The 13,564-nt window shown below is 45.2% G+C and overlaps 1 protein-coding gene across 1 annotated transcript in view; it reads right to left on the bottom strand.

The window, feature by feature from the left end:
• The window catches only part of LOC148368273 (protein-tyrosine kinase 2-beta-like), a 51,494-nt gene that overhangs the window by 18,264 nt on the left and 19,666 nt on the right, over window positions 1-13,564 (bottom strand). The window contains exons 11-20 of the mRNA XM_088329680.1: window positions 10,234-10,354; window positions 10,134-10,161; window positions 9,026-9,051; window positions 8,900-8,947; window positions 8,735-8,829; window positions 6,564-6,645; window positions 6,390-6,490; window positions 5,137-5,252; window positions 2,480-2,580; window positions 2,318-2,407 (exon numbers count right to left, since the gene is read on the bottom strand). Coding sequence (XP_088185806.1) covers window positions 2,318-2,407; window positions 2,480-2,580; window positions 5,137-5,252; window positions 6,390-6,490; window positions 6,564-6,645; window positions 8,735-8,829; window positions 8,900-8,947; window positions 9,026-9,051; window positions 10,134-10,161; window positions 10,234-10,354 — 808 coding nt within the window. The remainder of the gene's footprint in view (window positions 1-2,317; window positions 2,408-2,479; window positions 2,581-5,136; window positions 5,253-6,389; window positions 6,491-6,563; window positions 6,646-8,734; window positions 8,830-8,899; window positions 8,948-9,025; window positions 9,052-10,133; window positions 10,162-10,233; window positions 10,355-13,564) is intronic.

The raw sequence follows: 13,564 nt of genomic DNA, 5'->3' as shown, positions 1-13,564 counted from the left end.
TAGAGAGTTTATGGCAGTATCGTGTAAACCCTTCGTTCTACCGAGAGAGCAAACTGTGGTCATTGTGATTGATGTTTACGTTCCACCGGATGCTAACGTTAGCATAGTGCTAAATCTCCTGCCCACTGCTATCAATAAACAGCAGCTCGCACACCCCGTCAGAGCTTTTATCGTCGCCGGCGACTTTAATCAGGCATGCTTAAGGACTGTACTTCCCAAATCCATTCAATACGTGGACTGAACAATTAGGGAAAAAACACTGGACCCCGTGAACAGTAATGTCAAACATCTAGTTGGATCCAGCCATCTCTGTCTGTCCCTCATCCCCTCATACACCCCCTTACGCAGGAAAACAAAGCCTGCAAGCTCTTCTTTGTTCCTTTATCTTCTTTGTTTTCTTTATCCTCACTGTAAAACATGGAACTGGAGTGCCACGTCCAATTTCGTTGTCACAATATATTCAACCCATGTTGTAACAATGACAATAAAGGTATATTCTATTCTATTCTATTCTGTTCTGTTTCGTGCTTCAGTTATTGCTGATTCACTCCTTCGCGTACTTTGAATAGAATTGATTTTGTCTTTATTATTATCGATATCAACATATTGCGTTCTGCGTTCGGACAAAAGGGATTGATTAGGGAGGGTGCTCTGTTCGGTGGGATTGTGTCATGATTGCCCCGCTGGCGCCAACAGCCACGGGACCTGATAAGCTGTTGGACTCTTTTTAAACTCTCATCTCCCAAAAAGAACTCGTCGGACCGTCTGCGAACCTATGCTCTCAGCTAGGCAAGCTTTTGTACTCTCCGACACTATCCTGCCCTGTTTCCTGCCTGATACCTGTTGCTGACCTTTTTCTGGACCCGATTCTGCTTTTGCTCATCTGTCCTGGCCATCGACCTGTTTTGCCCCGTTTCCTGCCTGATCCCTGTTGCCAACCTCTTTTCTAGACCTGTTTCTGCGTTTGCTCCTCTGTCCTGGCCATCGAACTGTTTTGCCCTGTTTCCTGCCTGATACCTGTTGCCAACGTCCTTTCTGGACCTGTTTCTGCTTTTGCTCCTCTGTCCTGGCCATTGACCTGTTCTGCCCCGTTTCCTGCCTGATACCTGTTGCCGACCGCTTTTCTGGACCCGTTTCTGCTTTTGCTCCTCCGTCCCGGCCATCGACCTGTATTTCCCTGTTTCCTGCCTGATACCTGTTGCCGACCTCTTTTCTGGACTCGTTTCTACCTTTGCTCTTCTATCCCGGCTATCGGAGTGTTTTGCCCTGTTTCCTGCCTGATACCTGTTGCTGACCTCCTTTCTGGACCTGTTTCTGCTTTTGCTGCTCTGTCCCGGCCATCGACCTGTTTTGCCGTTTCCTGCCTGATACCTGTTGCCGACCTCATTTATGGACCCCTTTCCGTCATTGCTCCTCCGTCCCGGCCATCGAACTGTTTTGCCCTGTTTCCTGCTTGAACCTATGCTCTCAGCTAGGCAAGCTTTTGTACTCTCCGACACTATCCTGCCCTGTTTCCTGCCTGATACCTGTTGCCGACCTCTTTTCCGGACCCGGTACTGTTTTCCTCCCCCGTCCTGGCCATCGACCTGTTTTTCTCACTGTCAACGACGACCCTCGCTCGACACAGAGTGCCACATCCTCGTTCCTGCTTTCTGCTACCCGTGACCTGGACCCGTCTCTGTTTTTGCTCCTCTTTCCTGGCCATCGACCCGTTTTGCCCCGTTTCCTGCCTGATTCCTGTTGCCGACCTCTTTTCTGGACTCGTTACTGCCTTTACTCCTCTGTCCTGGCCATCGACCCGTTTTGCCCCGTTTCCTGCCTGATACCTGTTGCCGACCTCATTTCTGGACCCCTTTCTGTCATTGCTCCTCCGTCCCGGCCATCGACCTGTTTTGCCCTGTTTCCTGCTTGATACCTGTTGCCGACCTCTTTTCTGGACTCGTTACTGCCTTTGCTCGTCTGTCCTGGCCATCGAACTGTTTTGCCCCGTTTCCTGCCTGATCCCTGTTGCCGACCTCTTTTCTAGACTCGTTTCTGCGTTTGCTCTTGTATCCCTGCCATCGACCTGTTTTCTCGCTGCCAACGACGACCCTCGCTCGACACAGAGTGCCACTTTCGCGTTCCTGCTATCTGCTACCCGACCGACGATCATCCGATCGTAGATGCAAGCGCTGTTCTCTTTCTCGATAAAAACCGAGTCAAACGAACGCAATTGAGTCCCGTCTCCGTTCCTGGTCCGTGACAGCATAACGTGATCTTGCAGGTTTTTTGAAACATTCATTTCTGGACACAACTAAAAAATGAGGGAGTCTCTCACCGAACATCCAGACATCGCTGGCGAGGGTGAAACGACGGAAATTGATGGATTCCGGCGCCATCCATTTGATTGGCAATCGTGATACGGTAGCTGTAAAATCAAAGAGAGACATTTCAGTCAATGGCACAAATAAAATGGCAGCTCCTGGGAAATTTTGCCTACCTTTGTAATACTCCTGGTCATCTATGTAACGTGAAAGACCAAAGTCACCGAGTTTGACGCATTCTGGAGACTCCACAAGGACGTTCCTCACTGCTATATCCCTGAGTGTGAGATATTGCACGACGCAGTTAAAGGGATTACAAAATACGTGTAGACTTCCTCCCAACAATCCTGAAGATATGTTCCAAAATGTTCCACGTGTCCTGGATGAAGACCCTTATTCTTGAAGTTTGACCTCATATCTCCTAGAGCTGTGACGTCACCAGATGATAGCAAGGACTCAAAACAATGGCGATTTCCGTTGATTATCGTAAGGATTTTATACATTTGACTATAAAGGATTTTACACGATTGAATAGAAGTTACCTTTATTGAGTTTAATGCTATAGTTATTTACTGACTGTGCCTTTATTGCACTTTCTGGACAAATTTTCAACATGTTACCTAGTGTTTACTATGTTTTTGTACTGTAATGCTAAATGTAATTCACCCTGGTCATCCTGAAAGGGGGATACCACTTGTGAGGTCCCTTCTCAAGGTTTCTCTTTTTCCTCACGCTGAGGTTTTTGAGTTGTTCCTTGCCCGCATGTTGGTTTAAGATCAGGTCATTGTGTCATTGTAATCCTGTGCAGTCCTTTGAGACATTTTTGTGATTAAGGGCGTCATTAATAAATTTGACTTGACTTGACTTGACATGAGCAGTGAAAGTTCAGGGCAGGCATAAGTGGTGGAAGAAGTTGTTTACAGGAACGGGACGTACTGCTGATAACACAATCAGCACACCCAGACGCTGTTGACGGAGAAAGGCCCGGTGTGGTTTTGAGGAAGCCAGACATCAAGACGCTCGTGGATGAGATGGTGAAACCCAGGGGGCCATCTTGGCACGCCCATGGGAGGAGCCGGCACACCATCTTGGGGGGAGACGTGGGCCAATAAGAGAAAGCTAAAGGACTTCAGAGGAGGCCTTCACACAGACTCCAACGTCACTTCAGCCATCTTCGATGGAGTACACTTAGTTCTTTTAGGGAAAATAAATCTACCCCCGTGTGAAAATGTCGGCTTTCCTGTTCATTTTTCCCTCAAGAAACGAGCACGCACAAATTGTTGGGTGAATGTGGGCTGTGTTTGGTTAATGGAGTCAGATAACTCATTCGATCAATTTGGTAAACGTTACTTTTTGTTAATTAATTCCCAGCAATACTGTAGTAACAGCCAATGCATTGCGGTCGTTTCAGCTTGGAGTCATTGGAACTTTCCTTACCGGTCGCTGGCGGGCTTGTGACTGTTTTGTCCGAGTCGCGTTCATAATAAAAGTTTACCTGCCGTCGTGAACAGCGTGCGTTCCTTTTTTGCCTTCGCCTCCTTTTAGGTATGCGATTGTGACTTTTGTGTTTTTCGCCGCATGTCTTGCAATTAATATAGTACAGATAGCTCCCTCCACTTTTGTTTGCTCCAGGTTAGGCCTGTTAGCAGCCGGCTCGCCCGCCGCGCTTGTTGCTTTTTTCCCGGCTCGGATCGTGTTTGTTGCAATGGCTGTTTTTCCTCGGATGTTGAGTGTTTTTAGTCAGCCAGACTCACCATTTTAAGTCCCTGCTACCGATTTTTTAGCAGCCTGCCGTGTCCTGGCCAGTTTAGCCCCTATTAGGGTTGTGGATTAATGAAATCGGAGCGACAAAATGAGGACACATTTGTTTAGACAGGAAATTCCAGGCTTGTTTTTCCCGAGTTTATAATGTCAGCTCCGGAACAGCTTGCAAGCTGACAGGAATTTGGCTGGGTCTGGCCGACTCCAACAATTTTCCTGGAAATCGGTGTCACTTTGGAGAATCGAAAGAGGACGAAAACATTCTGAGAAAACCATTTAATTCTTGGAAGCATTCACTTTGAGAAAAACAAGCGCGTCATTGCCAGGGTTGGGTAGGGTTACTTTAACTGGATTACTTAACTAAATATCAATATCTGTCGCATTTTATGTTGGTTTTGCCGGAGATCAAAGAGATTAAAGCCAGGAGAGAAAGCTTACCACGTGTTGTGAGTCATCATTTTATTCCTATTTAGTTTCTTTGGTCTTTTATGAGCATATTTGGTATTGGAGTCATCCAAAAGTCATTGAAAGTAATCAAGTTAAAGTAACCCTACCCAACCCTGGTCATCGCACTAAGCAACATGTGATATTTCTGACGTGATGTGTCTGCTCCAGTGGGTATAATAAAGCTGATTGTCTCTTAGACGAATGAGAACTCTGAGGAATATCAATAAACAGCTTCTCCCTCTCCGATCAGAATTTCCCCGTACTTTTTTGCATATTTCTGGGGCGAGGCGGATACACGGTCTACTCCGAAATGAGCTCTCTGTGTGGCATTTTCCCCAGTTGGCCCCATTTTGGCTGCTCGCCATCTGACACAACGTCGAGACATTCTCCACAAAAACTAGCAAAACTAGCAATATGGTGACTGGCTTGCTAGGGTGCTTCCCGTGACGTCACAGCTCAAGAAGTCAAAGGCGAGACGGGCCGTCTTCAAATGCAAAAATGATCGGATTATACTAACAAAGTATATATAGATAACATGTAAAAAGGCACGTCCTATTTTCTCACATTTTGTATCTCTTTCAAGATAGCACGTAGCAGAAGAGGAAAGTGTCATTTGTATTCGTACCTGTGCACCATGTTGAGTCCCTCCAGGTAAGACAAGGCTTTGCAGATTTGTAGACAGTAGATGATTAATGTCGCTGTGGTCAAGATATATTTCTGCTCTTTGAGATATTTCCCCAGCTGCCATCAGACAAACAGCATATAAAAGAGTCACTTGTTTGTTTTCAATTTCGACTGGCAAGTTCAGAGCATAGAATGCATAAAATGCATAAAAAGCAAAGCGAGCGGCAGCCTTTCTAGCAGCTCCCTGTTATTTCGCACTTTTTGTGATTTATTGTTTTAAGTGTCTGCTTCTATCTTCGTTCCCTTTGACAACTCTAATTTGGAGTACTATCTATCTTATGGTTACGGGTTTTAATGCACAAAAATGCGTTGATTTGAGGAATCAACTTCTTGCCCTGAAGAATAATGGTGCCGGCGTGATGAGGTGGCCCTATCGTGGATGCAGAGCTGGAGCTAAGGCTGTGACCTCTCTACCAAATAAGACCGACGAACTGGAAAAGCATCAAAGCCTACAGGGAGTGCAGTTTGCTGTGTTTTACGGAAACGTAGCTCACGTCGAGCATCCCGGACCCTAACGTGGAGATACTCGGAGCTACCCGGCTTCAGTGCTGCTAGGGCAGACAGAGACACAAAAGCCTGTGGGAAGCGGAGAATAGGAGGACTCGAGGTAGTGTAACTCTGAGCACAAAGATTTCAATCTGCCGCAGGGACGTTGCACTTTTGGCCTAGTGTGTGACGTCATCCACTCCGCTGTTGCTAAACTACAACACAGCACCCCGAGGCCATTCTGTTCATCTGGTAATAAACAACACTAAACAACAACTGCTGGAAGTGTGAATTTCCCTACAGGGAGGAATAAAGACTATCTATCTGACTCTCTCTCTCTCTCTCTCTCTCTCTCTCTCTCTCTCTCTCTCTCTCTCTCTCTCTCTCTCTCTCTCTCTCTCTCTCTCTCTCTCTCTCTCTCTCTCTCTCTCTCCATCTATCTATCTATATATCCATTGATTGATCTTTCCATGACCGACTTAGGTGTCTAACTTGTTTGGGTGTTTGGACATTTGGGTTGTCCATGGTCCAAAAATGTTTATGTTTTTTTTTTGCGTTTGTCTTGCTGTCGGTCACCCCTCTCGAGGGATATGACCAGGGTAGATAGATAGATAAACATAAACGCTGAGTAAGCCATTTGTTCGGACGTTTCGGGACATATGGTTTAGACAGGAAAACCAAGATTGGTTTGGAATCCCGCATGCAGACCTCTCCGTGTTGGCAGAGTTCCATGACAATCCAGACCGGATCCACAATAATGAGTCCGATCAGGCGCACGATGTGAGGGTGGTCCAGATTTTTCATCAAGTCTGCAATTCATTCCACAAAGAAGTTGTTTATGGAGGAAATCCCATTCAGGGGAGAAAGTGCGGAGAAACCCACCGGCTTCTCGGAGGAACTTGTCCTTCACTCCCGGTGAGAGGTCCTTGCAGGTTTTGATGGCGACTCGGATGCTCTCGCCCGTCTTTGCACAAGAACCCAATCGCAGTTAATTCAGGTTAATCTGACCAAGTATGTAAGAATGTTTGTCTGTATGACTAAGACTCACAAGAGCTCATCAACATCTCACAATTTAGAATAGAATCTACCTTTATTGTCGTTGTTACAAAATGGGTTGAAAATATTCTGACAACGAAATTGGACGTGGCACTCCAGTTTCACGTTTAACAGTGAGGATAAGAAAGAACAAAGAAGATAAGGTTATAATTTACACAATATAAAGGAACAAAGAAGATAAAGGTTTTGAGTTTTTCCTTGCCCTCATGTCGGTTTTAGATCAGGGGATGGTGTCATAATAGTCTGTGGTCTGTGCAGCTCTTTGTGACTCTTTGTGATGAACATGACTTGACTTGACTTGAAGTTTTTGAGTTTTCCCTTGCCCTCATGTAGGTTTTAGGTCAGGGGATAGTATCATAATGGTCTGTAGTTTGCGATAGTCTGTGGTCTGTGCAGCCCTTTGAGACTCTTTGTGATTAAGGGCCAAACAAATAAACAGGACTTGACATGTTGAGGTTTTGAGTTTTTCCTTGCCCCCGTGTAGGTTTTAGATCAGGGGATGGTGTCATAATAGTCCGTGGTTTGCAATCATCTGTAGTCTGTGCAGCCCTTTGAGACTCTTTGTGATTAAGGGTGTCACAAATAAACGGGGCTTGACTTGAGGTTTTTCGTTTTTCCTTGCCTGCATGTCGGTTTTAGATCAGGGGATGGTGTCATAATAGTCTGTGGTCTGTGCAGCTCTTTGAGACTTTGTGATAAACATGACTTGACTTGAATTGAAGTTTTTGAGTTTTCCCTTGCCCCCATGTAGGTTTTAGATCAGGGGATGGTTTGATAATTGTCTGTGGTCTGTGCAGCTCTTTGAGACTCTTTGTGATAAACATGACTTGACTTGACTTGAAGTTTTTGAGTTTTTCCTTGCCCTCATGTAGGTTTTAGGTCAGGGGATGGTATCATAATGGTCTGTAGTTTGCAATAGTCTGTGGTCTGTGCAGCCCTTTGAGACTCTTTGTGATTAAGGGCCAAACAAATAAACAGGACTTGACATGTTGAGTTTTTGAGTTTTTCCTTGCCCCCATGTAGGTTTTAGATCAGGGGATGGTGTCATAATAGTCCGTGGTTTGCAATCATCTGTAGTCTGTGCAGCCCTTTGAGACTCTTTGTGATTAAGGGTGTCACAAATAAACGGGGCTTGACTTGAGGTTTTGAGTTTTTCCTCTCCCGCATGTCGGTTTTAGATCAGGGGATGGTGTCATAATAGTCTGTGGTCTGTGCAGCTCTTTGAGACTCTTTGTGATAAACATGACTTGACTTGAAGTTTTTGAGTTTTCCCTTGCCCTCATGTCGGTTTTAGGTCAGGGGATGGTGTCATAATAGTCCATAATTTGCAATAGTCTTTGATCTGTGCAGTTCTTTGAGACTTTTTGGCGTCACAAATAAACATGAGTTGAGGTTTTGAGTTTTTCCTCTCCCGCATATCGGTTTAGATCAGGGGATGGTATCATAATGGTCTGTAGTTTGCAATAGTCTGTGGTCTGTGCAGCCCTTTGAGACTCTTTGTGATTAAGGGACAAACAAATAAACGGGGCTTGACTTGAGGTTTTGAGTTTTTCCTCTCCCGCAGGTCGGTTTTAGATCAGGGGATGGTGTCATAGTAGTCTGTGGTCTGTGCAGCTCTTTGAGACTCTTTGTGATAAACATGACTTGACTTGAAGTTTTTGAGTTTTCCCTTGCCCTCATGTCGGTTTTAGGTCAGGGGATGGTATCATAATGGTCTGTAGTTTGCAATAGTCTGTGGTCTGTGCAGCCCTTTGAGACTCTGTGATTAAAGGCGTCACAATTAAACAGGACTTGACTTGAGGTTTTGAGTTTTTCCTTGCTCTCATGTCGGTTTTAGATCAGGGGATGGTTAAATAATAGTCTGTGGTCCATGCAGCCCTTTGAGACTCCTTATGATTAAGGGTGTCACAAATAAACAGGACTTGACTTGAGGTTTGTGAGTCTTAGACATACAACGTGTAGATGTAGTGATGTCATTTCAACCAAGATAAACTTACAGGAGTGTTGTAGACGCCATCATGAACCTCTCCAAAAAAACCTTCACCCAGGATTCCACCGACAGTAATATCGGGTCGAGAGAGCCGGTGTTTCACTGGAAGTACACGCAACGATCAAGCCACACTTTTGCGATGAGGTCTTAGGGTTGTGAGACCCTGACTCACCACAAGGATCTCTAGTGCCCTCGGGAATCTCCGCATAAATATCGGATCCTGTGGACGGAAACGAGAAACACTAAAAATGTGTTTGTGTGTTCAGTCTTAATTCAAGTTGAGTTTGAATCTTCCAACCTCCTTTGGGTTCAGCTGATGTAACGCTAGAAGAGATGGGACAGTTTTTCGTCAGGCATTTGAAGACCACCACAACTTCTAAACAAGTACCGTATTTTCCGCACTATAAGGCGCACCTAAAAGTCTTGATTTTTTTCAAAAGCTGACCATGCGCCTTATAATACAGTGCGCCTTATAAATGGCTCAATATTAAATCGCAAGGTCTCGCAACTTACGCAACAGCCGCCGACTCGATTTTCCCCCGAACGTGGAGTCGTCCGCGGTGTATGCTGGGATTTATATACCGGCGTTTCATTGGCTAACCAATGTGTCAATCATCATTTGAATCGATCGCTATTGGCTAAAGTTATTCGGAGCCTCGGATAGGCTAGAGGGCCGAAACAAACCCTGCAATTGGCCGAAAAAGATGTGTCAATCATCAGTCAAATCGATCGCTATTGGCTGAAGTTATTCGGAGCCTCGGATTGGCTAGAGGGCCAAAATAAACCCTGCAATTGGCCGAAAAAGATGACTGTGAATAGCAAGCTTGCTAAAGTACGCCATAAAGAAACATGTTTCATTCGTCTGTATTTGTAAATATTTGACTCTCCTGGATTGACTACACTCACGGTTGTAAGAAGACCATGGTTGCGTATCATTATTGAACGTGAGAACTTAGGTGAGCTATGCGGCTTTCTATTTTCCCGGTATCTTGTTTTAGAACCATCTTGATGTTGCTGTGATGAGTCGAGTGAATTAAACTCAATTCCAAGTGTTTATTGTCATATGCGCAGTAAAGTTGCGAGCGAAAAAGAAAAAAGAAACTAAGGAATGGTTGGCATTTCTTGAATCCCAAGACTTAAACCTTCCGAATGATATTTTGAGTGACATGGCACGGACACCGCATCCGCAAGTGTCTACGACACGTGTTTGCTTCTTTGCAAGCTTTCGGAATGTTAAGAGGGTGAGAAGTTGGACTGAACTATCGGACTGTTTTGTCCACGTTCCCATTGTAGCGCCTTATAATCCGGTGCGCCTTATGTATGGAAGATATAGGACCAAAAACTATTTTTGGGGGGTGCGCCCTATAACCCGGTGCGCCCCGTAGTGCGGAAAATACGGTACTCACGGTTTTGGGATGTCTGGCAGCGCTGTTCCTGCTGAAAGAATACCTGATCAATCATTTCTCCATTTTTTTCCATTATCTCAGGTCATGGCGGTACCCGTACCTTTACGAGACTTGCTAATGAGCGATCCCTGGGGAGGGGAGCGTTCCATTTGGCAGAAGCCATCGATGAGGTTGGCCATGTTTTCCGCAACGGCCAAGGACTCCGTGCTCACTGAGAGAGGCTACGGGGTAGATCGGAAAATGGAGAGCCGGTTAGGTTTAAGTCCCCAACATTTATAATAAAACGCTCTGAAATAAAAAAGACAACAGAGCATCGGTTATTTGAGTTATCTTGCAAGGAAAGCGACCGGAGATTGTAGAGCCACCAATCTCCCAAATCACTCTGAAGGATCTCCGCTCTCTTTTATTAGGGTTGGCCCTGTCCTACAGAAGTCTCAACTTCTCTAAAGGGAGGGGTTCTATCCAACTGGTTGAGACCGCATTCTAACTGTTGCTACTGAGTTAATTAATCTTCTTTCGCACGCCTTGCTTTCCGCCCGATGATCACAGCTGGTTTCTGTTTGATAGATAGATGGATAGATAGATACTTTATTCATCCCCGTAGGGAAATTCACACTTCCAGCAGTCTACCCTGTTGTTTATTAACAGATGAACATGATGCCCTAGGGGTGCTTGTTGCGGAGCGGATGACGTCACGCCAGTCCAAAAGTTCGACATCCCTGCGGCAGATGGAAATCTTTTCTTTGTGAAAATCCAGGGATACACCACCTCGTGTTAGCAAGTCCGCCTCCTCTCCGATTCTCCCCGGCTTTCGTGTCTCTGTTTAGCGGCGTTGAAGCCGGATTGCTCCGGGTAGCTCCGGGTGGCTACACGTTAGCGTCCGGAATGCTAAACGTGAGTCACGTTTCCGCAAAACACAGCAACTGCGCTCCCTGTGCGCTTCGATGTTTTCCACCAGCACTCGATGATCTTATTTGGTCGTGAGTTCGCATTTACCATGATTACGGATAGTACCGAAGACTTATAACGCCGCTAGCCGCTTCGCTAGCTCCGGCTTTTCCTCCACGATAGGCCCCTTCATCACGCCGGCACGAGAAATCTTCAGGGCAAGGAGTTGAAATTCCTTGAATACACGCATTTCTTGTGCGTTAAAACCCATGTCCATAGGATAGAAGTAATCCATAGTGTAGTTGTCAAAACGGGAAGAAAAAACACCGAAGATAGGAGCAGACAATAAAACAACAGGGCAGACACCTCCTTTCTTCTTTCAAGGCTTTCGGTGAAAAACAACTTGAGTTATTGCATGCTTAAAAGGAAAATTATGACACAGATTATTCCAGGGCAACTTGCACCCATTGCTATGTGAGATAAAGGGACAGACAGTACAAAAAACAACTCATGGCCTTGAAGAACAGCTTACGGGCTGAAAACTCTTCAAAAAGGGCTGAGAGCACTTATAACATATTAATGTCAACTGTAGGATAAATATATGTATATCATTCCAACAGAGCCTCGCTAAGTCACAAAGCTGGAGACGAAGTACAGAGACTTGAAGAACCGAGTCGGTTTCTTAACCCCTTAAGGTTCCTGTCAAGTCGGCCTTAAATCCCAATTTGAGACGTAGCCAAAGTAAACTGGATGCTCTTCTTGGAGAATATTAAAGGATTTTATACATTTGACTCATAATGCAATGAAGATTTTCACTGAGTTGGTTTTAGTTCAATGTACAAGGTCAGAGGAGGCTGTTCCAAATACAGAATATTTGGTGAAGGGAATTTTGATAACAGGACTCTGACGGAGGACGGCTGGCGTTGTTTTGGGAAGCCAGACATCAAGGTGCTGTGTTGTGAGAACGATGGGCGCAAACAATTCCTTGGCATGCCCATGGGAGGAGCCGGCACACCATCTTGCGGGGAGACGTGGGCCAATAAGAGAAGGCTAAAGGACTTCAGGAGAAGGCTTCCCACAGACGCCAACGTCACTTCGGCCGTCTTTGATGGAGTACACTTAGTTCTTCTGTAAGGGAAAATAAATTGCCCCCGTGTGGGAATATCGGTCTCTTGCCCATATTTTCCCGAAAAGAAAAGAGCACGCATTGTTGGGTGAACGTAGGTTGTGTTTGGTTAATGGAGTCCGATAACAAATTCAGACAATTTGGTAAAGGCTACATTTTAATAATTAATTCCTCATTACGTGCTACTAACATTGAGGCATCTAAGTTGGATCACACTAAAATTGAAGCTTTTTCATTCTGGAGAAGAGAAAAACTAGGACAATAGCACGAAGCCTTACCTGATCCCAGGTTCAATTGGATGAAAATCTGAAAAACTCAACATTGTATTTTACACATTTTTCTAACGCTATCTCAAAGCCTTTCCAAAGGTTTACAGCCATAAAACCTCTCCAACCATTTCCTTTGACCCGTTTTTAGACATTGTTAAAGAGTTGAAAATGTTTGACTTCTCTTTCCAGTAGTCAATCTGCGATTGTGCACACATGCACGTGATCATCTCGGATAAGAATGAAGTCAAGTCACATTTATTTATGAATCCCGGGTTGCAAAGTTTATTTTCGTCTCTCATTCGAAGACAGCCTGTAAAATTTTATAAAATCACGTCCGGAGATTAATTGGCTAACTGATCAACATTGGAATCAGTCACTATTGGCTCAAGATTTTTGAAGCCGTAGTAGGTCATGTCTTTTCGTTCTTTTTCGATACAGGCCCTCTAGGCTTTCGCAGGCTGTGGACCGCGAAAAAAGCTTGTGATTGGCCAAGAGTGGTGTCAATCACAAGGTCAGAAGCTAACTGCCATTTTGGAAAGGATCTGAAATTGTTTGTTTATTTTGAAAGGAGGCAACACGGCGGCGCAGTGGTTAGCGCGTATGCGGCACAATTCTAAAGTCTTGGGAACCTCCTGTGTGGGTTCAAATCCAGCTACCGGACTTCCTGTGCGGAGTTTGTATGTTCTCCCCGTGCTTGCGTGGGTTTCCTCCGGGCACTCCGGTTCCCTCCCACGTTCCAAAAACATGCATTTCAGGTGAATTGGCCGGTCCAAATTGTCCCTAGGTGTGAATGAGCCAGCGAGTTGTCTGTCCGTGTGTGCCCTGCAATTGGCTGGCAACCAGTTCAGGGGGTACCCTGCCCACTGCCCGATGATTGCTGGGATGGGCTCCAGCACCCCCGCGACCCTACTGAGGATAAGCCGTACAGCTAATGAGATGGGATTATTTTGAAAGGGGAGTTAAGAAGCAAAACAAACTGATTACAAGGATGGTCAAATGATGCAGAGATGCTTTTAGGCAGATTTTTTTATATATCTAAAGGTATTTTGTATTTTGTGGGTTAGATTCCCTGGATGGTCCTGGATGTAATGGGAGTCCTATAATCAGCTGACTCTTAGGAGCCATTTTTAGGTGAGTTAACATTTTCG

The sequence above is a fragment of the Urocampus carinirostris genome, chromosome 3, assembly GCF_059441175.1.
Source record: "Urocampus carinirostris isolate Australia breed hairy pipefish chromosome 3, RoL_Ucar_1.0, whole genome shotgun sequence".
NCBI classification, from domain to species: Eukaryota; Metazoa; Chordata; class Actinopteri; order Syngnathiformes; family Syngnathidae; genus Urocampus; species Urocampus carinirostris.
Note: the sequence above shows the minus strand (reverse complement) of the source record. Positions and strands in the feature narration are given on the sequence as shown.